The sequence below is a fragment of the Poecilia latipinna genome, unplaced genomic scaffold (genome assembly GCF_001443285.1).
Source record: "Poecilia latipinna isolate Pla-1442-1.1 unplaced genomic scaffold, P_latipinna-1.0 Scaffold271, whole genome shotgun sequence".
Taxonomy (NCBI): Eukaryota; Metazoa; Chordata; class Actinopteri; order Cyprinodontiformes; family Poeciliidae; genus Poecilia; species Poecilia latipinna.
In genome coordinates, this window is record NW_015112887.1 from 445,001 (window position 1) to 470,973 (window position 25,973).

Below are 25,973 nucleotides of genomic sequence, written 5' to 3' on the forward strand. Positions count from 1 at the left end.
GCATTTCTGTAAAAAAACAAAAAATCTATTTAGTCATATTTCTGAAAGTGGGATGTTTGACCAGGCCCAGGTTTAAAACTAAACAAAATAATTAATCTTACCTTATTTTGCTTTTTTTATTGTTTTTTTCAAACAGTTTTTCCCCTTTAAACCTATTTTATTAATATGTGCATAATATTATTGGCATTATCATGTATGATGCACAAGTTGCCAACAGTTTACATGTAAATTCAGTAAAATTAATCAAAATTTAGCTTTGTTTTGGAATGTAATCATTAAACTTTTACAATAACGTTCAGTAGAAATAACCACAATATATCTCAAATAGAAATTGTAAAATGATCTGTTACTTTTGTTGTACATGAAAAAGCAACAGTTAGTTTTAGTGTTGCAAAAATAATACATTGCATAGTTTAGTATTATTTTCGATTAGATTTTTTTATATTTAAAATATCACCTTATTAACCGCTGCTAAGTTTAATAGCGTTTTTTCCAGAGCTTATTCTGCAGAATAAAACTGCTCTTTGTCATTTTGTTCTTGTCGGAGCACCACAAGTATAAGAAGCTGAGGATTAGATGTCTAATTAGGCCACCCTACAGCTCATAGTTTGCTCACTGTAGTGTTAAAGGAACGTTACTTTAATAATTGTAATCCATGTCCCTACTTTAGTGCCCACATCATGATTGTGTGTGCTTTTTTGCTACTGGAAATAGTAAAATATGTTTTTCTTGGAAGCCAAATAGAGTGTAGCACCTTTTGTTGTTGTTGTTGTTGTTTTTTCAGCCAGCTGACTGTCAGCACACAGCAACTGATGTGATAAAGACAGTGAAGCTCTGCTCTATGATCCATGTAGCAGGACAAAGCCCTGTTCACTCTCCTTTTTTTCTATTGTACTCTATTAAAATAGCTTCAAACTGCAGGCGCAGCATGACAGAAATCTTGTGGGAATTTGAAATCATAGCATTTTTAAACCTTGGTGTTTCTTGATTCACCTCATGTCTACTTTTGTAAATAGTTTGGAAATAAGATTGTGGAGAAAAATGCTAGGTTGGATAATGTTAAGTGCTATTCTGTTCACTCAGGTTTCGGAGGAAGTTGAAGTCTGCTTAGAATAGGTTCCATGAATGTCACAGGCACTAAGGAAAACAAACAGATTTTAGGTTTATTCGTTTTTATTTATTTTTTATTTAATTTCTCGCTGAAATTATGCATTGCTCATTGTTGTCTAATTCTCCATCTCTAGTTCGATGTGGAGTAAAACGTACCTGCATCCTAATATTTCTAATCCCTAACTAGTTTACTCTAGTGAGAAATTTAACATGTCCAGCTGCTCAAATTGTTTGTGTTCATAAATAAATAACTGTGCTGTCTAAATTTTCCTCCCGCATAGTTGCGCAACATCTTCCAATTCGTTTGTGAATATTGAAAATGTTCAATTTGCAGCAGGAGATCTACTTTTGGTCTAATCAAACGTCATTTACTTCAACTGGTCCCTTCCCCAGCTCTTTTCATCCAGTGGTGCTGCTCAGCATCTGTTTGGAGAATTTTTGTAAAAAAAATGAAAAGTTGAAATTATTTCAAGACCTACCAATGGTTTCCTCAAGTGAGATTAAATCATATTTCCCTAGATATAGCGACAGTTGAGCAACTTATTGCAGCTAGCATGCCTCAAGTTGTTTTAGCAATTTAAAATTTCATAAGGTTCATCATAGGTCAGGTCACCAAACTTAATGTGATTCCCTGTCTCACTAAATAACACATACCATGCGCTGTGGCAGCATCTATCAATTGTACAGGCATGTCTGAATGAAGCATGAGAACGTCAATAGAGAAGTGTCCAGTTTGTGATTGACTCTGGCTGCACCAGATCAATGCAGCCATTAATTATGTGTAGAAATGGCTAAAGAAACTTTAATTGACTAAGATTGGATATCCTACTGGGCTCCGAATGGACACAAAGGCTTCAAATGTTGTCAATTTAAATAATCGACTTTACAGTATTGTACTTTTAGAAGAACCAGAGGTCAGCTTGGTGTGCCATTAGTTGTCTATTTTATGTTGTTTATTTTGCCGTGCATGCCATCTAAGAATGTTTTAATGATTCTAAATGTGAAAAAATACAGTAGAATTTGTGACTCAAGTTCTGTTTTATGTGAGAGGTTAGGGGTTAGTGTGTGTTGCTTGTTGCTTATGTATTTCAAGCACGTCTTTGGATGAAGCGGGCTAAATTTATAATGCCTTTTTTCATCAGGACAGTTTTGCATACTTTATAATTACCTCACCATCCAGGGATGGAAACTCTGTGCTTTGAACAACCAGCAACAATTAACACAATTTACCAGAAAATAGGTTGGACTACAGTGAGTTGGAGCCACTGCAAGCCTTCGGCCTGCTGTGGTGAGTTACTCTTGATGAGAGCAGATGAAGTGTCTGCATACTGTGGTTAAATAATGTTGTCAGGTCATTGTTGCAACATTTTAGTAACTGCTTGCAGAATGTCACTGTGCCGTATGAAATGTAAGGTTTGTCAGAGTTGTGATACCCCATTTGGCAGAACTTTCTTTACACATCCAGAAAACCTGGGGCAGCCTCTTACTTTGCTGGTAATCAACAATTTATGCTATAATCTCAGAAAGAGAGTTTTACTGAACTAAAACAGCGGGTTTTCCTATAGAAATTCAGGGCAGATATGTAATACTGGGACATGGTTGTAATGCAGATGACCACAGGACAGCTTTAAATACAAATAGTGTGGTTTAATGAAATAGGCACCATATATTAAAGTTCTGTGTAAGGGCTGTTTCAGGTTGTTGATTTTGGCCTTTGCATATATCTTCTTAAAACCTCTGGTGGCTTTATAATTGCCTCCTTTATTAGTTACAATCACTGTGTACTGGCTCCCTTACTGTAATTTGCTGCCCGAGGAAACTTCAGCTGCCCTCACTAAGCTCCTGGATGGAGCCTGTGTACTGGAGATTGGCAAGTTCATAAACAGTTCACCCCGAGCCACTGTAACGGTGTTAGCATGTGTCTTGAGGCCCCCTCAGCAGGAAATAATAGCATAATGGGGAAAGCCTTTTCTTGTGGCTGGTGCTGTCCACTCGTTTACCCAGTGATCTGCTGAACAATCAGTGTGCCAAACAAAATTTACGAGCACACGCTCTCCCTCTCTTCAGCAAATGCCTTCTAATGAAATACTCTTGATAGATTAATGTCTACGCAAGAATGATTTGCATTCGGTCTAACCTATAAATCTTCGGCAATGGCCGAAGACGTGGGGCTTGCTCTCAAAATCCGCTGCAGGCTCCCTTGGTCTCTGAGAGGCCATGTCTCTCCGAGCATTTTGGTGTGGCAGCAGTCCTGCTGGAAGAAAGCCAGCAACTGCTGACCCATTGTTACCTGAATCAAGTCTTTAATGTTGAGTTTAAAAAAAATGCTTTGTGTACTTTGATGCTGCATGTCATTTGCCTTAAGGGGAAGCATAATTAAGTCATAAAGAGCATTCCTTAGGTTACAAGCTAGGGGGTGGGATATTACCGTTTTATATGGCCGTTAGTGGGAAAAGCCTTGCTGTTCTTAATTTTTTTTTTTGTTTTTTTTGCAAAATTCCCTCTCATTTGCCTGCTGGCCAGTCTCTGCTTGCAGAAAGAACACGCCATCCTTGTTCTCAGCCCTGAATCTCAGTAGTAAAAATGAAAATATGACTTGGACCAACTTACCAGCCAGCAGCAGCGGGACTTTAAAGCAGTTAGGCTGAGGGAGCGACAGAGGTGATAAATCTTTGAGAGTCCAGCTGCAGACCTCACAGCAGGTCACTTCTTGTCACATTCACAGGCTCCTTATGAAATGGTCATTACTAGACAGTAGCTGGTCACTGCCATTTAGGTGTTTCAAGGTTTGAAAAAGTTCCGAACCACTAAAATTTCCCATCATATCGTCCTTACCGTTTAAAGTCCTTTTAGTAAAAAGTTAGAGAACGTGCCAGAGCGGTTGGCGTTTTGCTTAGCTTCGAGCATGGATGCTGCTCCTCCACACTGTTGTGGTCAGCTGTTAATAATTTTGCATAAACATTGATTATTGTGATTCTATTTGCTTTCCTACTTGAAAAAAGGGAGATGTCAGAAATGACAGAATCTTTTCTGCCTCAATCATATTCTGTTTGATTGATCCAGCTGCTGGATGGCTTCAGTTGTAGCCAGCTGAACTACATCAGTGCAATTTTGCAGTAGAACAGATGTTTATCTGCTATTCAACCCATAGTCCAGTGATTCCTGTCATTGCTAGTAGTGGGTGTCTAAAACTCTGGCTTTAAAACTAGGCTTAGCTTTTGGCATTTTGAAAAGGTTTGAACTTTTGCAGTAGATTTTTGCAAGTTGCCATTTCTTGCAGGTTTGATGAATGAACTTGGTTTTAGCAGGAAAGAGCTTTTTTTCTGGCTTTGATCCAAAACAACTTTTAGAAGACACTTTATGACCCCCAGGATCCCCCTGGTAAACATGACATGACATGGAGCCCCATTTTTATTCAAACACTGCTCACGTATTTATTTTGACACAACTCAGTGAGCAGGACACTGTCGCAAAAGAAAAAAAAAAAACAATTTCCAAAACTTACAACATGTAAACAGATACTTATGGACCACAACAAGATACTAGTTACACTTATTTAAAATTATGTTTAGGAATTTGAACAATTATGCAACTGGGGTTTTTAAAAACTAAATTGTTTTCTTTACTGAAGAAATGTTCTAAAATTAATAGTTTGGGTTTTTTCTAAAATTGTGTTAATTATGAGAGGAATCTTTGCAAGAAACTAGCCTTTCTTGATGTTGATGCACTCCACGACTGGTTTTACTTAAGCCTGGTAAAGCCCCGCCGTACTCATTCCACACCGTTTCATTATTCCACGCTGTAATCAACACTAAAACATCACACTTGAAGGGGCCAGGAGGCCACAGTGAGGTTGGCTTGTTCATTCTTTATTTCTTCACAGTTGAACCAATTATCCAGCTCTCAGCTGTCAAAACCAGCTGATGCAGCAGCCGAATCGAAGGCAATTTGTTGCGTAGTACCTGTGGAGAGCCATTTGAAAGGCTGCCACTAGTTTTCTGCCAAGCAGGAGTGTGTGCATGCGGGGTGTGTGTGTGTGTGCGTGTGCGTGTGGGTGTGTGTGTGTATAGCTGACGAGGTGGAGGCTGAGTCAACAGCTAAACACAGATGCGGATCTGCTGCTCACACATCTTCTTAGTCATCAGGGAAATATGTCAACACAGACTTCCTCTTCTTACACCACACAATGTTTGGGTTGAAATTTTAGTGAGAAGTAGTTAGTACATGTAAACAAGTTAATTTAGACACACACAGTGCAGCTACTGTAGTTTCGGTTTCTGACTTGTGTCAGACGCAGCCGACGAATATCAGAGTGACTTGCTGGTTTGCATTGGTTTTCAGTCATTCCTTCTGGGCTGTAATTTGTTTCCACTCGGCCTGCTGGTGTGTACTTATTTTCTCCTTTTTTTTTTTTTTTATTAACCCTGGACTTTGTAAAAAAAAAAAAAAAAAAAAAAAAAAAACGCTTAGGGCTTGTTTAAATCCAAGCAATATTTTCAGGAATGCATCCAGAATAAAAGTGAGATCTCCTGGTAGATCTGGCTCCATGTGTCAGGTCCGCTGTTTAGCAGTTTCTCAAATTAAGGTGGGATAAAGGTCAGCCAGTTTTTCATCGAGAACAAATACTTTAAGGGAACCGAAATGTAAAAGTCAGAGCTTATTAACCTGTTCCAGTGCTTTCTTCTATGAAGCAGAAGTAGTTTGTTTTAAATAAATGGAGGGTAAATCAATTAATTGTACGATGATAACAAAAAAAAAACAGTAGCAGTACTTCAGAAGTCGTCTGGCCGATGTGTGAGAGTGAGACCTTCTTTGAGGGGATTTGAGAATTTTGTGCTCATATGTTACCGTACTATAAAGTAGTAAGTGCCTCAAAAAAAAAAAAAAAAAAAAAAAAAAAAAAAAAAGGACTGCTATTTCTTGTAATTGGTTTCATGGTTTTGGTTTCAGTTAACATTTTCTATTCTGAAACACTTTTCAGATGGTTCCCTATGTGGTGCTGCCTCAAGTTAGAACATAGTTTTTTGCATTAGGATGAACATGTCAATGTCAAATATGTCAAAAAGAAGTTTAACCACACGTTTACATAAATGTGGACATGAGTGCCACATTGATTTCTAGCTTTAAACAACAAATTTATTTTTATTTTTTTATTTTTTTGGAAGTACCAAGTATTGAATTTGCAATGACCAAGTTTCTCTAATTTACAAATGATTACAACTAGACGGCAATTCCTCATTCTCAGCCACTTTAACAGAGAGAAACCTCCAGCAGTTTCCTTTCGGGGGCTTTTAGTGCAGTTGTTATTGAAAGAAAATGCACCTTTAAATGCAGCTTTAAGGACGACTAGAAGCAGGAATGGGAAATTTGACTTGAAGCTTGATTTGTAAGACAAAACTAACAAAGTAGAGGGTACTTTCTAGGAAACCCACAATATTTATCACTTTTTATGCTTTATTTTGCTGATGCATACGGTTGGATCAAAAGTGGGAATCGTCTTGCATTCTAAATTTATGACACATTTAAAAAAGGATCAGAGAAGACTCGCAAACATAAAAAAAAAAATGTTTTTTTCAATCACAAGGGGACATATTTCCATCAAGGTAATTGATAATACAAAGACTTTACTTCAAATTGTGGCAGTCAAATCAATACAATATATTCATGTTTTTTGGGCAGAAATGAGATTAATGTGTCTTGACTTCAATTTAAATGACATGTCACCGGGTCAGTACGTCAATTCTTTGGGGCTCAGTCCCTCCATCTCACACTGCTTGACATTTATCTAGATAATGTATTGGCTGGTAGTGCAGTGTCAGAGTAAATAATGAGAAATCAACGCAGGTGAAGAAAGTGGGCGAACTATTTGGAACAGTTTCCAGAGTTTTGTAGCGGTGTGTGCGCGCGCGTGTGTGTATGTATGTGTTTGCGACAGATTGCCTCCCTCATTTTTCTGGGCCAGACAGCTATTGAGGGTCACGCACCAGTAACTCCATCCAGATGCAGCACATAATACGAGAAGCAAACCTCCACAGAGGAGCGCTCTTCCGCATGTTTGTGCTGCTGATTTCTGCAGAAAACATGAATGATATAGATATATGTCAGAGTCAAGAATGTGGAGTAAATACCTGTGATACAAGTACTTCACTGAGACAGTGTTGCTATAACGCATCCACTCCCCCACAACCACGCATCCGGGGGGAGCAAACTCCTCTTTATGAGTAAAATGCTGTACACTATATCATGACTGCGGTCAAAAATGGATCTTTTGAAATATTGACAATAAATGGGCTGAAATGTGAGACATGATGAAGCTCTGCAGCAACCTACCAACATTAATGAGCTGCTGAATTTGTTTGCAGGTTCATTGATCATTTCGTGGCATTGTTGTGATTCATTATGTTTTTATTCTGTCAGCGAGGAGTTTACAAGGGACAGCACATAATATTTCACAGTTGCTGCTGAAGGGAAAAAAACCCCAACAACTTTGGGTAACATTAATGATAACCTTGTGGTTTATTAAGCACAGTTTTGGATGAGTTTGGAGATACATATGCCAATATACCTATGTATTTTTAAGTTAAAAGTAGAAATAGAAAAGCATTGTTTTTGCTTGTAGAAAAATATAATATTTCTGTTCATAATGCTTTTTTTCATTTTCTAAATTACTTTGCATAAAACATTTGACGCAATCTTTATCTCCTCTCTAAATATGAACAAGTTCAGTTTATTTCATGATCATTCTCGGTTGCCTGGACACCAATCAGGTCCCTTCATTTCAAGGCTAAATAAACTCATCTCATTGTTACTGCAGTCTTTTTTTCTCCCCTCTCTTTCTATGTCTTTCTCTTGCTTTTTTCATTGAATTTTAAAAGCTGAAGACACATTTAGTTGGCATCTTTATTTACTAAAAGTGATGCTCTGATCAGGGATTTATGGCGAATTCCAAGTCTACAATAACTAGACAGAATGCTTTTGTATGAAATGGTTTGTCGTGAAGTTTTACTGATACCCAAATTGACTGAGAGTCTTACCGAAAGTAGCAACTTCCACATCAAAGAGTGTTGCCCATGTTGTAGAGTTTTAGATATGCTTTGTTGATTGATCAGGAAAATTTTGGTTGTTTGATTTTTTCGATCAGTCAGTCACTGGTCAGGGCCAGTCAGGTCCAAATAATAGCCTGACTCCAGACGTCAGTAGATTACTTGCCGTCACTAAATGATGGTCATTTTTTCACAGCAAAAGGATGACAATAGACTTTTTTTTTTTTTTTTTTTTTTTTTTTTTTTTTTTTTTTTTTTTGTTTCGTTTTGTTTGTTCACAGAAAGGAGAATATTTATTTGGAATTACCCAAGAAATCATCTTTTGTCATTTTTGTGGTTTTCACAGACAACCTCATTAGCTCTGATGTCATATCATCACATGTTCAATCACAGTTGAAGCTGTCTGCATCTTTATGTAACCCAGACATTGTGACAAACATATGGAGCTCTTCTGGTGTTTTCTCTTTTATTTTTTTATATGGCCTGTCAATGTTTCACAATCAGACAGTGTCTGGTGTTAATCTGTGTTCTGAGCCAGTTTAATATTTTCTCTTGATTAGCAGGTGTGCATATGTTGGAAAGCTCTCAAATATTCTTGCTCCTTAACTTTAGAGGGTGATGATTCTTGTTTTTTTTTTTGTCATATTTTTGGATTCAAAATCATGAATTGATCAGAGCAGAGCCACAGAATCACATTGCTTTGAAAATAACCATGCAAATGGTTGTTCAAGTTGACTATTCAAACTGCTGCTTTTTCTCTGTTGCATAGTCAGGCTATTTTAGATGCTTTCAATCTGAATAACTTGAACTTCCTGAATACTTACTGCTGTGTAGAATTCACCAATTATGTAATTACGCAACATTTTGTAAAATACTTATACTAAATTCTATTGAAACTGATGTGGCAACCCTGACAGGAACACATCTGTTTGAATATTTAGCTTTGTTTACTTTTCTCAAAGCAGCTGGATAGAGCAAATTGAGTTTTTCATTATGGGTAGGAGGAAATGATTAAATGAGCTTAGAACATCACACTTGTGTTTGCCAGTCTACATTCATCTGATTACCTTTTGTCTGCAATTTCAATAATGAATGCAGTAAAAATTGTGTGTTTTGCCACACAATTTGTAAAGATAGCTTATCTATCTTTACAACACAATAAATCAAATCATGCTATAATGCATTGATTTGTATTTAATGTTCTTTTTGGTATGTCTTATTGTTTTTATGTTTTGATACTTTGCCTGTTTTGGGGGACACAAAAAAATCTGAATCTGAATGTGTGGTGTAGTATTACTCAGATTTTTTTTTTTTTTTGTATTTGTGAATGTGGAAAAAAAAAAAAATCCAGCAAAATAGTATGACGATTAATTGCCAAACTAAATTGCACATATGGTTAAAATTGATCTTTTACCTGGTTCTAAATTTATTGACATCTAACTAAACACAAAGACATAGATGTTTTTTGTTTCCATTTTCTGAAGTTAAATCTTAATTTCTCTTGTTTTAGGTCAGGTAGAATTATCAAAATTATTTCTTTTTGCTTTATGCCACAATAATGAGAGAGTATGTCTTCAAAATGTGAAGTTTGCGTACAGAATAATTAATATCTCATTTTAAAAATGAAGGAAAGCCCAGATGATGATGTCATGGCTTTGGAAACTTCTGAAACTAACAGATTGGAGGAATACTTGTCGAATCACACTGCTTTGTTGTTTGAAACGACTGGAAAGTCAAAAGAAATCAGTCAAGACATCAGGAACATAATTGTGCAAGTCTAGTTTAGCCTTTGGAACAATTTCCAGATGTATTTAAACAATTATATGCCATTACATGTCGATATGATGAGAGCAGGATGGTAGCATCACGTTGTGGGGCTGTTTGGCTGTTAAACTTTGTGAAATAGATAAGGAAATAACATTATGTAGAAATATTGACAAAACATCTGAAGATATCAGCCAGGAAGTAAAAGCTTGGGCAGAGATTGGTCCTCCAAATGGATAATAACCCTCATCATACATCCAAAGTGGCTTCAGGACTACGAAGGGAATGTTTTCAGGTGGCTTTTACAAAGCCTTGATCTCAGCCCTACAGAGAATCTGAAAAGGTGTGTGTGTGTGCATGGGTGTGGGTGTGTGTTTGTAAGGCAGCCTATGAAAACTTGAATCAGTTACATCAGTTCTGTCAGGAGGAATGGACCAGATTTCCATTGAACTATTATTAAGAAGCTTGTGGAAAATAAAAACAAAACTTTTGACCTAGGTTATGTAGCTTTATAGAAATACTGCCAAATACTAAGTGAAAGTGTGAGCATGAATGGGTGAATGGCTGAAGTGTGCAGCGTTTTGTGTTGCACTTAATGAGGTGCAACACAAGTACAAAGCTAAATGTATGTAAATTTCTGATTTTGAAGACGTTAATAAAATAAATCTCTGAGGTATCCGTTCTATCTTTATTGTGGCATTTAGTAAACTTTTTGTTAGTAAAGTTCTGGTTTCAATTATGAAATACGTAAAGCACTAGAATGTAAGAGAAGTGGCTTTTTTTTTTTCAGTAACATTTTGATAATCTTAAGACATTGTCTCGCCTTAAACAGGCTGCTTGAATTGGGCTGCTGTTTTGTGATTTCTGCATTGATTTTGGCCGTTGTAATCAATTTGTCAAGGGATTAAAGAGAACGCTGACACAGCAGTTTGAGGTCATATAATTAACCTGAGCAGCTTCAGCTAAAAGAAACAAGACTTTATTTAGACTGCTAGTTCACTCAATGCTGTTTACATCTTCTTCTGATAAGATATGAGTCTTCATGGATTGCGTGAGATGCTTCCCAACAAGTGTTGCTGTTAAATCATTCACGTGTATTAGTCAGACGTCCTGAAGCAATTGTTAAATGTTGTGTTGTAATTAGTGCCCTGACAATATGTGACAATGAAAAGTATTTTCATAGAGTTTTATTGATTCTAGAAAAATGCAGACAGTCTTGAACAGGCGTGTCAAACTCCAGTCTTCGAGGGCCGGTGTCCCTCATGCTCACCATGCATGATGCAAGAGTGGAAAGGAGAACTCCTCTAGAACAGGAAGGATCCTCCAGATTTTACACTGGTAATAAGGTTTTCCTTGGTTCCTGCGCTGGAAATGTCAGGGGTTGAAGTACTGGACCCAGGGAATTCCATGGTTCCTAGAAAAAAGGTTCTGCAGTTGAAATACACCAAAAGAGTGTAAAAATATTCCACTTATAAATGGGATTCTCCTGCAAAGAGCCAGTGGAAAATCACTTTGCAAACATTTCGCCTAAATGTTATGTAGTAGTGGCCGGAAAGCCTGCTGCAAATATTAGCATTTTATGTACTTTTTGTAGATGATATCAAATTGCATAAGTTTTCTTGAAAGAGCAAATATAGTCAGAAAAGTAACAGAAAAGTTTTTTTAACTCTTTATTTTTAACTTTTTTTTCCCCAAAAGAAAATCAACTATGTAACTTAACATAAACAATACAAAAACTGTTATTTGTGATAACATGACTAACATTTTGTTAATATATATTTATATATTTTCTTTTGTATTTCCTATTATTTTTTTTGTGCATGTTAAATATAAGAGACCATACTGTCAATTATCTGTCAATTAAGCAGTTATTACAAATATTTAGTATAATCATAAATGCTTTATAAGTAGAATAAACATATCTTATGACAGCATTTTCAAATTCAGAACATAATCATTTGATTTAGCTTAGATATTTTACTTTTGCACCATCGCACCAACGATTTGATATACCTTCATGCTTTTATCCATACAAAGTGTACAAGGAAATAACTTTCTCCCAGACACGCTGACCAAAGCAAAACAGCTTTTAACAGAACATGTTTAAGATGCATAACTAAAAGAAAAAAGTATATTGAAACACAAATTAAGTGCACATTTAAAAGGAGTAGTCTCAGATGGAGCGTTGCTCCGGGGTGCGATTCAGTGCCGCTGCATGGCCTGCAGTAAATGATGTTCCAGTTCATTTGAAGTCAAGCAGCAAGCTATGATTAAACGAGCGAGGCTGCTGCATTCCTGCAGTCGTGTCCGGTTGCACTTACTCCTGCAGAAAGGCAGATTGATAATTTCTGAGTCAGCATTTTCCTTGCTCGGTGTGCCCTCTGTTCTTTTCCACCCTCACAACAGGAAACAGGCTGTCCTCATAGCAACAGATTATGTATCTGAGGTAGAGGAAACGGGGAATGAATATACCCGCCCCTGTGGGGCAGGGTGATGTCACTGACCCTGCAGGAAAAGGCAGAGCTGTAGGATTTAGTTTAAGGAAGTGGGTGGGATAAAGTATTAGTTTTACCACTGCAGCTTTGGCTGCTCCTGGTCCAGCATGGGAGGAAGCAATCACACACACCTCGCACAGGCCTTACTGTGGAATAATGCTTCCATTGGGATTTGGCCTTTCATGCATTATTTAAAAGGCTTTGGGAATGGACCTCAGTGAGCTTCAGCAGACTGTATTTCTACGCAATGCAGGAGAAAAACTGTTTAATTTAAATTTGAGCTTTAATTTTAGGTGTACATTATAAGCTTGATGGATGAGGGACAACAAAAAAATAATAATAAAACTTTATTTTTGATTACAAGCAGTAAGCTTGTGGACATAATAGAGAATTCACTGTGTCAAGACACACGTTTACGTTAGAGGGCAAAGAGCAAATATTGGGAGAGTAGACTGATTCTAATTGAATGCTAATGATGCATTATTTAAAAGGCTTTGGGAATGGACCTCAGTGAGCTTCAGCAGACTGTATTTGGTTGATGTGGTTGTGTCCTATTTTTCTCTTCTTGTATTCAAATAAGTTTGTGTGCTATTTCAATTGCAGTTCAATTAATTTTCACTTCAGTCACACATCAAAACTGACATAAAAAAGAAAGACGAGATTTCAAGTTTTAAAATGATACGGCTGGAGTTCAGAACCAAAGAATCTCTCAGGTCACCTGACGAGTGAACAACAGATGTCCGCACAATATGATTTGAATCGGTCTAACATCACAAATCAAGCAGAAGTTAAATAAAAGGTGATTTAACAGATATTAGTTCAAGTGTGTGTTAGATTAACTTTACTTTTAAAATTATTACTTTAGTATTCTTCTACCATAGATGTATTTATTGAATTTGATGAATTGAACAAGATGTGTGCCGTATGAATAGTGAAAAAGGTTTTAAGTGGATCTTGACTATGTGTGCCTCCTTTGGAGATCCACTGTATTTTAAGATGTTTTGACCGGATCTCTCTTGAAAAAGACGTTTTAATATCAGTGAGACTTTTACTAAATAGAGCACATAATAAAAAGTAGGGGTGCACCGATTTATCAGTGTGCATTTCCTTAAGTTTGGAAGATTAGTGATTGGCCAATACTTACATGTGAAGTCGATATTATCCACCGATAATGACCTTAATCTTATCTGCCTCAGCAATGGTGCAAAAATCAGCCACTGTCCTCTTCTGCTCTCCTGCAAGAGAGGTTTGAGTGATAGGCCGGCCCACCAGATCATGCCTGCACATTTGCTGTCAACAATAGTACTGTTGCCAATTCAGTGACTTTCTTGCTAATGACCAGTGACGTGCGGTCAGGGGAGGCAGGTGAGGCAGAGCCTCCCCTGTCGTCATGGAAAAATAATATATAATAAACCCCTTTATATTGCTATTTTCACCCTGTGGTTTGTACTATAAAGTATCTATCTTTTACTCAGCTTAACCAATTCTGATGATTTTTTTCTTCAAAATCGCTGGATTTTCGCATTTTCCCATTCAAATGCTCAGAAGCGAATCGGGGGAGGCAGCAGGAAGCTGAGCCTCACCTGGGATTGCGCAACCTCTCGCAAACTGCACTGGCTACCATTCTATGGAAGCATGTTCGTCCTGTCTGTACGCCGGTAATAAAATGGCTAAAAAAAACATTTAATATATGGGCTGATTTTCCATAATTTCGCTTANTTTTAAAAATATATATTTTTTTTTCTTTAAAAAAAAAAAAAAAAAAAAAAAAATATATATATATATATATATATATATATATATATATATATATATATATATATATGTGTGTGTGTGTATGTGTGTGTGTGTGTGTGTGTATGTACAATAAGTACATTTGAAAGGCATTACGGTTAATTTAATGTAATCTTCATTATTGCAGCTTGTATTTGATACTATTTTCTATAGTGCAGCTAGACACCTGTTGTGCATTTTGCTCAAAGCATGCTGATAAACAAATAATAATGTGAATGTTTTTCTCCCTCTTCATTTGATGTTGAACTCATACTCAGAGTATGACATGCTAATTTAATTTTCTCATTCTGGAACAAATGTGTGGAATAAATTGACCACAGAAATTAAATCTATAAAGCTTTTTTCTTATTTATTTCTATCGAACATCATATAACAGATTCACAATTTTTTTAAAAATATACATTTTTGTAGCTGTAACATTTAAAAAGAAAATAAAGTAACAGGTAAGATTTTTCTCCTTTAAAATAAAATAAAATAAAAAATAAAAAAAACTAAAGTGAGAGAGAGTGCTGAATCAGATGATTTACCCGTATCTGAGTTTAAAATACTTTCATCATTTTTTTCCCTGCCTTCGAACATATACAGTACATTAAAAAAATGAGACGGGAACTGAAGCGTACAGTACACACAGGGGTCAAGAGCATTCACAAAGCATCATGTTCCAACGTGTTATTAGCACCATTTCTCTTCAGCCATACTGCACCTTTTTTACTCCTTCCATCATTCAGTTTTTAATGGAAAAACACCATGAGTGTCGAGGCGATGTGGCACAGACCTGCCTGTGTGGGTGGGATTGTCTGTTACGCAGTTTTCATTAGTGTTCTCCCTTTCTCAGAGATAATGTTAAGAACATATTGGAGAGTAATGCTTTGATGAACAACCTTTTTAAATGACTCCCAGTGATAAGAATTACAAAAAAAGGCGAAGAGTTGCTTATACATTCACCTTGCCTGCCCAGGCCGGTGTGAAAACATCGGCTCCGATGCAAGAAAAAAAACAATTAAAGAAAAACTGCATTGCAAGATTGACAGAAATTGCATTAAATCTGTTTAGCATATTTACTGTATATAACATCTGTAATGTAATATATATATATATATATATATATATATATATATATATATATATATATATATATATATATATATATATATATATATATGCAATTCCTCAATAGCGTTTACTTTCATAACACTGATTGAAAATACCCTGCAGTAATTACTTTTATTGAGAAGGTGTGTGGGACGACCATAGCAAAAACAGAGTGAACACAGACAAGTGCTTGATTGTCTCATTAAATATCTTCAGTGTCTTTGTAAAGAGTCAATTAGCTGCTGCTATATCTCTGAGTGAATTCACCCCTTCACCAGTTCATACTCAAATTTGAAACTGAGCATTACCATTTCATCCCTTCCTGCTTCTATTTTATGCAGTTGAATAAATAATTTAATACTCTCTTATGAACTTACACCACCATGGTGCATCAGTTTATTTCAGGCTGCTGTGTATTTTTGTCAGTTATGGAGAAAAATTGTAATAATAGTGGAAACTTTCATGTAATTTCGTTCAACTGTATATCATTACCTGAAGATTATGTACTTCACTCTGTTCCATTTAGATCACTTGAAATATCACAGATTAGAACCCAGGGGGCAAACCAATATACCTTTAAGTGATCTTGTAAGATATTATGTATTGAAGTTATAGAAACACATCTCTTTACAGTAAGTAGGATGTAGATATTTTCTTTGAATAATGGAAACAAACACGGGTATGATTGGTACAAGCTGATGCATGGTCAGTGTAAAACGTCCCTCTGGTGGACAGCATCCTTTTGTGTGCAAAATAATCAGTTATGAAATGGCCAAAACTACAAAAGTACCAAATGGTGAAGGAGCGAATTGACATGCACCCTGCTGCTCCTTTCAGAAAAGGAAAGGGTGAGGGAATGGAAATAACAGGAAAGGAAAAGAAAGGAAAAGGAAAGGAAAGAAATGAAAGGAAAATAAAGGGTACGACAGGGAAGGGAAGGGGAAATGTAAAGAAAAAGAAAGGAAAGGAAATGAAAGGGTCAGCAGGGGCTACATCTTTATGAATTAGACAGATCACTTGTAATTTGTGTCTTCTATTGTTGTGTATATCTTCCCTGCAACCCTACCTTGAGGTCTCTCCATTGTTTGTCTTGGTAGGATCAACAGAGACAAGGAGGGTGTGTATGTGCTCATGTGTGTGTGTGTGTAAGTATGCATGTGCAAGTTTCTACTGCCACTTCATTAGCTTGGAGCCATGAGGTAAATCCAGGAGGCTTTTATCAGTTCTGGTTGAGGGAAGTGTGTCTGGTGCAGACCAGCGCCGTTTACGAGGCCGTTGCTGCTCCTTTGCGGGAGTATCTGTAGCCTGTTTGCAAGAAGGGCCTGGTGTTAAAAGGGGTGGCTGGGAAGGAAGTGGAGGTGGTGGAGGTGGTGGTGGCATCTCCTCCCTTTGCGAGCTGCTTGAATCTGCTGGACCTCTGGGGAGCAGTTGCGTCCGATGAGCCCTAGAGCTGGTGCGGCTGGGTGTCCGCTGAGTTTGTGTGGGCATTGGGGTTAGGGCTAGGCAAACATCACCCTCACTAAGCTGACGGCAGGGCAGGCCATACAGCTGTGTAGTTCTCTGAGGAGAGCAGGAAGACCAGCCCTGGTCTTGCACAAAGAATGGGTACTCCACCAAGACCTGCAGTAACTCCTAAACAAAATCAAGAACAGGATTATTTTAGAGTCAATGGGACTTTCGCCATTCAACATTACAACACTGACAAATTTCTTAAAGAGAAGCATTTAACCCTAGCAAAAGCTGACCTGAGAGTTGCGATCTGTAAGGTGAACCTGCAGGTGACTGAAGCCCTGTGTACTGCTCGGGGAAATCACCAGAACAGTGCAGGTGCTGAGGTGGAACTCAGGGGATGTATCTGCACTCCTCAGAAAGTCTTCTGTCCTCAGCTCCTCCACTCGTTTCAATCGCCCGCTGGCCAGCTCAATCAGAGACCCCTTGGTGAAATGAGGTAGGAGTGCAGGGGGAGATGGGCGCAGGGCTGGGGATGATGTCTGAGGATTGGAAGGAGAAACATCTCTCCCTCTGTTGCGTCGTCTCTCGCGCTCACTCTCTCTTTCTTGGTCTTTGTCATGATGTAATTGCTTATCTTTTACTTTACCCTTTTCCCTGTCCCTCTGGAGGACCTTGTCTCTCTCTAGGTCTCTATCCCACTCTCTTTGTGACCTGTCATGGCTGTTAGGCAGACTAAGGGGTGAGTGTGGCGAATTCCTTAGTGTGTGCTGCCTTGGACCTGGCTCCCTATGCAGACTGTATGAAAGTGTTCCTGAGGAGCTGGAGAGAGGATAGGCCTGGGGGTGAGGGCTGGGATGGGTGACTGATCCAAAGGGGTAATATTGGGCTTCAGATGGTGTAGCCCCCACATGGTCCAGAAGTCCACCTCTGCCAGCCCTTGCGTCTGGTCCAAGGGTATGTGGACTAGTGGGGAGTGAAGTGGAGCTGGTCTTCCCAGACTGATTTGTTTCCTGCAGTGAGGAATGTGGTTCAGGGCTTACTTGAGGTTGAGAATCTGACAAAAATGCCCCTGCAGAATGGACAGAGGAGATCAGGTCCTCCTGCTGCCTACGTACACCATTGGTATGCAAAGTATATTGACTTACATCAAGCCTAGATCTGTCATTCCCATACTCTCCAGGGAGGAGAGGTCTGGAAACTGAGGCAGTCCTGCTGCCTGACCCATCTAAGCCATTAGGCCTTTTGTATCTAGGTCTTACATCAACTAAGCTGGGGTCTTGGGGATACAAAGAGTGAGGGTTAAACAAGTAGGAAGGAGAAAAGATAGAGGGGCTATAATCCCGGCGACCGGTGCTAAGGTAGGACCATATTTCTCTTGTACTTGCTGGAAAAGGAGTCTTAAATGAGGAAGAAGAGGAAGAAGATGGGGAGGGAGGCAATGATAGTGGTCCCTCCCCTCTGAGCCACCTAGAGTGATGGGGTAGGGTTGAGGTGTGGGGATCATCTCTCCAGGCAGGAGACACTGAGCTCCTTCTGTCGCTGACCTGGCCTGGAAAAAGTGGAAGAGGAACAGGTGAAGAATAGTTCAGGGACCATGGTAATGGCACATGGAGACCTGATGCTGGAGGAGGAAGGGCAGGAGGACTGTTTAGGAGATGGGGGTTTGGGTTAGAGAGAATTCTGTCCCGGTCACTGTGTTCCCTGCCTCCCTCCCCTCTACTGGCGCTATTCCGGCTCCGAAATGGCACAGGCGGTTTAAACTCATCCAGAGGGACGTGGTGTTCTGCAGACCCTTGCCGAGACTCCCTCTTTTTGGGAGGGAGGCGCTCTTTGCTGCGGTCAGGGCTTGGATTCATGTGTGGGCTCCAGCAGCAGTGGGGGCCCCCTGTGTATTAGTGTAGGTTAGGTCACATGGGCCTCACGGGAAAACGAGGGGTGCACACAGAGGGGAAGGCCGGTACACAGCATCACTGTTGGATCGCTGTTGCTGCTCTTGCACTGAAGCACCACTCACCTAGAGCAGAGCAAAAGAGAAAGAGACAGAAGTAGGAGAGATTAAGTGTGAACATTGGGAAAGAACAGTCTGTTAGGTCCTGGCATGAGTTGTAGTTAAGACTTAGCTGTCAGTATGGTCAGACATACAAACAAATATTCAGCTGTACTAGACAGATGGAGCGAAATCAGCCACTCACTCTTTCTTCCAAACTACTTTGAAGAGGTTAGAAACTTGTAGCTTTCTGATGGCTGTTGCTAATTGGTCATTACCTAACATGTCCAGTGTGGTGCAACTGAAACTTCCCATCTTGCTCGTTTCATTCAAACACATTACTCCCACATGTGAGCTAAAAATACATTTTGCAGCCAGTGAAGTTCAGAGGCAGTGCAGTAAGTACGTACAAAAACACACACTGCAAGGCCCGACAGCAGGAGAGTTTTCATCTCTGACTCTTGGGGGATGATTGGAATATGCAGATACGCTTTTTTACCACTTTCATGATCCACCCCCACGACATCCTCGGGTACTCTCAGTATTCTACATAAGCTTACTACCAACACCCCCTCAACCCTTCACTTTGAGATGAACATATGGACAATAACAGACAAATACTCCCTCAAGCGACTACAAGCACTCCACCAGTGATAGACAAAGCTGGTCACTGCCCACCAAAAGCTGACACAGTCACTGTTGATATTACCACCAGTTGTTGTAGACACAGGATATGCGTCTTTGCATATTAAATAGGCGTCGCAGCAGGGGTTTGGGCAAATATGTGTGTCTGCGTGTGTGTGTGTGTGTGTGTGTGTGTGTGTGTGTGTGTGTGTGTGTGTGTGACATGTTTTCCATGGTTGATCTGTATGTGAAAAAAATGTGTCATGCTTTTGTTTGGGAAAAAAAAAATAAATCTGTGAATGTGTTCAATTGTTTGAGTCTTTGTGTTTGAGTCCTCGAATGTGTCAGAGATTTTTCCAGCCTCACTTCATTCAGTGAGAAGTGCGGGGGAGCTCCACTAATTCTTCTCCCAGTGTTTTAAAAGAGCCCTTTTGAAATGATGGCTGCGAGTCCAGCCGTTCCCTCCTCCAACATGTCGCTCCTCCAGCTGCCGGCCACTCAAGCCCCGCACTCACCCGCTAGTCTGTCAACTGCTAACCAACTCCCTGCCGTCTCACCATCCGCCACACTGTCTCCATGGCAACTGTGTCCACACATATGCACACACTCATATACATCCAGCTGGTTAGAGAGGTTAGACGGGGATAGTTTTTAGAGAGGCGGGTGTGCTGTTGCTCATCAAGAGACTCGGTCCAAAAACAGAGCAAGTGTAACAAGCTGCTTGAGCATCTTATTGGAAACCAAAAATAGGGCAGTGAGAGGTTTGGGATGTTTGTACAGTTAACATGACACGATGCATGTTTGTCAGCCCAACAAAGATGTAGTGAACATGAAGTAATACACATCTGATAAGTCATGCAGTTGTCTCCAGGCTCATTCTGAAATTGATTTAAAAGTTTCCTTCTAATTCCAAATGAAAGATAAGCTCTGGATTATCTACTTGATTAATAATTCAACCGCAATATACTATTATGTATTTGCTCTATTCTGTCACTCAACAACTGCAAATTCAACTTCTGAGGTGAAGTGCCATCCCTGTATTTCTACATCCTGAATGCAGTCCATCTTTGTCAGATATAAAATAGTTAATCAAGAATAAGGAACCATGTGTCTTCATAAGGAACCAAGTGTCGTCATAAGGAACCAAAAGTCTATAAAACATTGCACAGCTAATCTGATGTGTCGGGGCAACTGTAAAACTGGAGGCAAAGTAGACGACTTTTGCAGTGTTTGTCAGTTTGGGAAATATTTGGAATTCACACTGACTAGTTTCAGTTGTCTTCTTTGTATGACAATTTGAACAAAACACAGATCACACACTTTACAACAGCACATGATTTACCAACAAAAGTAATCTGAATGTAGGAAATTCCAATCAATTTTGTGGGTAAACAAGCATGCCAGTTGGCGGCAGTAATGCACCAATTTGTTATTTTCGACTAATAAAAACCTTGGGTAGGAGAAAGAGAAAAAGGAGGAAGAGCGCTGACAACAATAAATCTTGTCGTGTGTCCTCATCTCAGACCACATAAAATGGTGACAAAGAAGACAAATGAGCAAAATGTGGAAAGCTATTACTGCAGTATTAAACTACTGTTTCAATGTCCTAAGAATTTATGAAGTTTGAAACCAATGGCTGAGCTTTCAATTATAGCTCAGAGCTTAAGAAAAGACTTGTTAGACCCACAAGATGGAAGAATTCCTACTAAATAAAAAAAAAATGTTAAGCTTGTTGGGCTCAAATCTCAATAGCACGTTTGTCAGATTTTCATCCTGTCATGCATGAACAGAGACAACAATATAATGCTTAATTCTAGGAGTGGCTTTAATTAAAGTCTGCTAAAATAACTTAAAAAGTAGCAACTTGGAGTAACTCATCTCAAAGGTGGCCAGACAAAAATACCTGTAGACTTATTTTCAAGAACACGTCAGACTGCCAATGGTGTGATTGTCTATCTATCTCTCTCTCTCTATATATATATATATCATCAGGTGATAAATAATATATAATAATAAAACCCTGTGGTTTGTACTATAAAGTATCTAATTTTTTACTTAGCTTAACCAATTCTGATTAGTTTTTTCTAAAAAAAATCGCTGGATTTTCGCATGTCCCAATTAAAATGCTCAGAAGCGAAGCCGGTGAGGCAGCAGCGAGCTGAGCCTCACCTGGGATTGCGCAACCTCTCACCAACTGCACTGGCTGCCGTTCTTTGAGAGCATGTTCGTCCTGTCTGTACGCCAGCAATAAAATGGCTAAAAAACATTTAATATATGGACTGATTTTCCATAATTTCGCTTATGTATATAATGTACAGTGTTTTTTGTCACCAACTGTGTGTGTACCGTGTTTTGGAGTGATCAGAAATGGCAGAGAACAGACTCGAGGTGAGGCAGGCAGTTCTCTTGCCTCATCGATGGGGGCGCTCATGATCCCAGATATTGTGACTGCACAACTGCAGAGTAAGACGCAGTGAGCTAGCCATGGAGCTAGCCACACAGTAAATAAGTAAAGTACAGCGATATATTTGTTTTCTCTTCTCTTCCGACGTCAACATGAAAGACTACATTTCTACACGTAAACAGTTTTCTAAAGTGGAGTTTCAATTGAAGCAGAAGATGATAACTAAGGAAGACCAACACCAGAGCTGAAAGTTTCGCTTCGAGACAGATAACTTTGCTGTGGATCATAGCACAAAATTAATACCTACATTTTTAATTTTCACTGAGTTAACGCGGCTATGGATGACATGTAAAAGATTTGTCTTTTTGCCCCCCAGCTTTGTATGCATGCGCGAAATTTCCGTAGGTCCAATAACATGCATGGAGTCTAACTCATAAGTCAGTGCCTCACCAGCAATGAACCTCACCGCACGTCACTGATATACTTTGTCTACATAGTGCGGAATTTCTGTTGTTCATGTTCAATAAATCAGTCAATTCAAAAGCCTTTCTTTAAACTGTTTAATAGACACACAAAGTACCTCTATTTTCAAGGTACTGTGCACAGGAAAATACAGCTGTTAATTGTTTCAGCTAATTAAAAAATTATTGCAACGAAAAACATTTCTGTTTAAAGATAACTTCTGAAACATAACAACAGAATTAAATGGTGTCCTTTAAATGATGTTTAATTTTTTTTTAATTTTGTTTTTATAAAGAGGTATAGAAAATATTTATTTCTTTCTATTTTATGTTGATTTTCTACTTTGATAAAAAAAATAAATAAATCTTAATATTTTAAGAAATGAACAAACTCAAAATACAATAAAAAAAATACATTTATTTAAAAAAAATTATTTGAATTAAGAAATGTTTTTTTCTTAATTTATGATACTGTCTGAAACAAATGTGTTTTAAAAATAATCCTTTTTTAGCATTTGTCCTCAGATGACTCTCACACCCACCTCTCCAAAATAGACGTAATATAAATTTGCAAAAAGAGTACAACAAAACAAAGAGTACAATTGTGCATGTGGAGGAGTTTGAAAAGAAATGTCTCCTAACAGAATACTCCTACACTGTGCAGACGCGCACAGCGAGCTGGAGTTTAGCTGGAGCTACTGTTGTTCTACAAAAACATTTCAACACATCCAAAGAAAAAGAGCGCACGCATCATAATGTTGCTCATTCCTATGAGTAAAATATGCTAAAAAGCTTAGGGTTTTGATCAGAAAGTAAACAAAAAAATTGTAATTAGGTTTAACAAAAAAAAACAATAATAACAATTAACTCTTTTTATTAATTAGGTAAATAAACTCATACCCACTTATGTCCTGCTCTATGTTATCCCGCCTTTTCTCTTCATGCATCTGCTTGAGACATGTCAAACATGCACTCCGACTTGTGACTACAAACCTCAGATAAATACATTGTCTAAAATGTCCCACTTGTGAAACTTGAAATATTAACTCAGTTGTACTATAATTAATAGATAAGCAAGGAACAGATGTCAGCCAAAAGGAAAAGAGTTAGAACAAGCAGGTAGATGAAGTTGGCAGCTGCTATGATGTAAGACTGACCTTGGTACCGAGGTGAGGAGATGTCCCAGAGCTGGTACTCATTCATATTCTAGTCCTCCCAGGGGGGTCAGCCCACCTCCCAGCTCCTTACTGTGCCACAGTGCTTCCTTCACAGCACCGCCATGGGCTCCAACACCCGCAGATATCAGCAGCCTGCAGCTACGCCCTGCCTCTGATCTCTGAACGAGTGAAATAACACCAGCGAGCCCACCAAACTGAAGGAAAAAACTGAGAGTCTGCTGTCGGTCTCCGTGTCTGTTGTGCCTGTGAGCATGTGTGTGTCAAGAGAGTGTGTGTGTGTGTGTGTGTGTGTGCTTGTGTGTGCAAAGGGCTGAGGAAATGAGTAATATCTAGCAGTGAGAAACATGTCTGCTATGCAGAGCCACACAGGCAGACCAGTTGCTGCTGCCGCCCACTTGCTTTAATCACTGTGAGGGATACAAACATGCATACACACATATACATGCACTCATATGTATGCACAGTCAAGGATGCAGACTCCAGATCTGTCTGATGTCTTCTACTTCTAACAAACTGTCTCCAGTTGAAAACATGGAATATTGCTAATCAGTCAAGTGAAGAGCAATCAAATCACTAATTTATGTCTGTAATGACATTTACAGAAGACATGCTGACACATAGAAGAAAGAAAAGGATGGAGGGGAGGCAGAAAGACAGTTGATGAGAGACAGGGAGGGACGTGGTAGGAGGCTCATCCTACACACACTCTCAGACTTAGGCTTTTGCTAGTGCCTCTGACTCAAAACTAAACCTCACATCCATCAAGAACACACACAAACACAGAAAAGCACATGCACAGCAACACACACAGACCCACACACACACACACACACACACACATGCACAGTGCTCTTTTTTGTTTATCTGCAGTTTCATCTGAATTTGTGTCCTTTGTTCTCATCAAAGCACTTTGTGACAAACCTGCTTATTAAGAGAGCTTTTATGAATACATTTGATTTGACTTTATATGCTTGCACAGACATAAACACACACACACACACACGCACACATATGCACAGTTGTACACACACTGAAACAATTTGAAACGCACGCAGGAGCACTGCAGGGGAGCTCTGAATGATTTGCTTCAGTGATTCAGTCAGTACAAGTGGAGTGTGATGGTATGGCTGCCTTGGCTTGTTAGTACTCTATTCGTGAGTGTAGCGTTCATTCAGAGCACAGAAACAATCAAGAGACATACATGGAAAGGAAACAAACCAAGAAATGGGTTTGGGGCCATGTGCTCGTAGATCTTCTTAAAATGCAGAACAAAACCCAGACTTCTACCCACAAACAAGACATTAACCTTGACTCACTTATCAACCGCAGCCAAATGGAAGGGTTAATAAGAAATGGAGGTGTGAAAACAAAATTCAGCGGGAAGCCCACACTGAAACATCCTTACTGGGAGGCGACAACTGCCAAAAACATCACCTCTGACATTTTACAGAATGTTACTTTTATTTTTCAAAGCAAGCTCAGACGGAAGATGATAGACACTGAGGTTGTGTGGGCACGGCTGCTGTCTGCTCCAGCAAATGTTTCATGTGGGCAGAAACGTAAACGAAGAATTTTGGAATATCCTGGATGAAAGACCAAACAGCTGCAGGGCCGCATGAAAATGAAATCATTGACGTATGACTGAAATCGGTATAATCTTAAATTGTTGAAATGTGTGCGACGTTTATGCGTTATTGACTAAACAGGTTCAGGATTCATAGAATGAATCAATAAGCCAAACATGAATCCATTTAAAGAAAATAACAGTTCTTTCTATGGACTTTTCAATGTGCTGCTAACTTAAATGTAGCTGTCTATATTTTAGGGAGAGATTTCTTCTGAAGAAAAACATTTCTATTGATTTAATACACAAACAACCTTAGAGTCGCCTCGGCTGTAAATTAAACAGCTTGATACAAGGCTATGTTTTATATTTTTCTCACTTTTTTTATCAAAAGCATCAAAACAAGGTTTCTAGATAGTTGGAAATTATACATGTTAAATAATGGGAAATCAGTTAAATGAAAATGCTTAACAGCGTCACGTAAAAGCTGTCATTCATATTTTGAATTCTTATGACTGCTAATGACTACATATTTGGGGGATTGTTGTGTTAAACCAAAAATAATGCAGTTCAAAATCACGCGGTGGGCTTTGACTGACATGAATACGCTCTGATTTCCTTTCCTTAGTCTCAAGTTTTTTTGTAGCACAGTCTCCTTTTAGGATTGCCCTGTAAAAACATCACTCAAGATTACATGTTCAGTGTGATGTGCACGGCCTTCAGATGACAACTGAATTGATACTGAGACTCAGTTGCGCGCAGATTAACTGTTTTCAACAACTAGGCAATGTCTGAACTTACATAATTGTACTTAGTAGGACTGGACGATATGGCTGAAAAACGTATCACAATGTCAGCGATTCCTATCAGCCGACACAGAAAATACATACAAGCTGCCATTTTCTCCCTTCGCCCCATCTTTTGTTTTTTTTTTTTTTTTTTTTTTAAAAAACTTTAAGGGATTGGGGCAAAACCTTAAACTCCTGCTTTTTAAATTTCTCAACA

General features: G+C 38.7%; 2 protein-coding genes across 4 annotated transcripts in view; one reads left to right on the forward strand and one right to left on the reverse strand.

Moving 5' to 3' along the window:
* Nucleotides 1–25,973, forward strand: part of LOC106948087 (IQ motif and SEC7 domain-containing protein 1-like) — a 133,488-nt gene that overhangs the window by 9,450 nt on the left and 98,065 nt on the right. The window lies entirely within an intron of this gene.
* Nucleotides 14,530–24,002, reverse strand: LOC106948088 (uncharacterized). The gene is made up of 3 exons (XM_015033561.1): nt 23,384–24,002; nt 17,044–18,764; nt 14,530–16,930 (listed from the first exon to the last, which is right to left on the reverse strand). Exons 2-3 carry the CDS (start codon nt 18,604–18,606, stop codon nt 16,466–16,468), a joined length of 2,028 nt encoding a protein of 675 aa, XP_014889047.1. The 5' UTR covers nt 18,607–18,764; nt 23,384–24,002; the 3' UTR covers nt 14,530–16,465.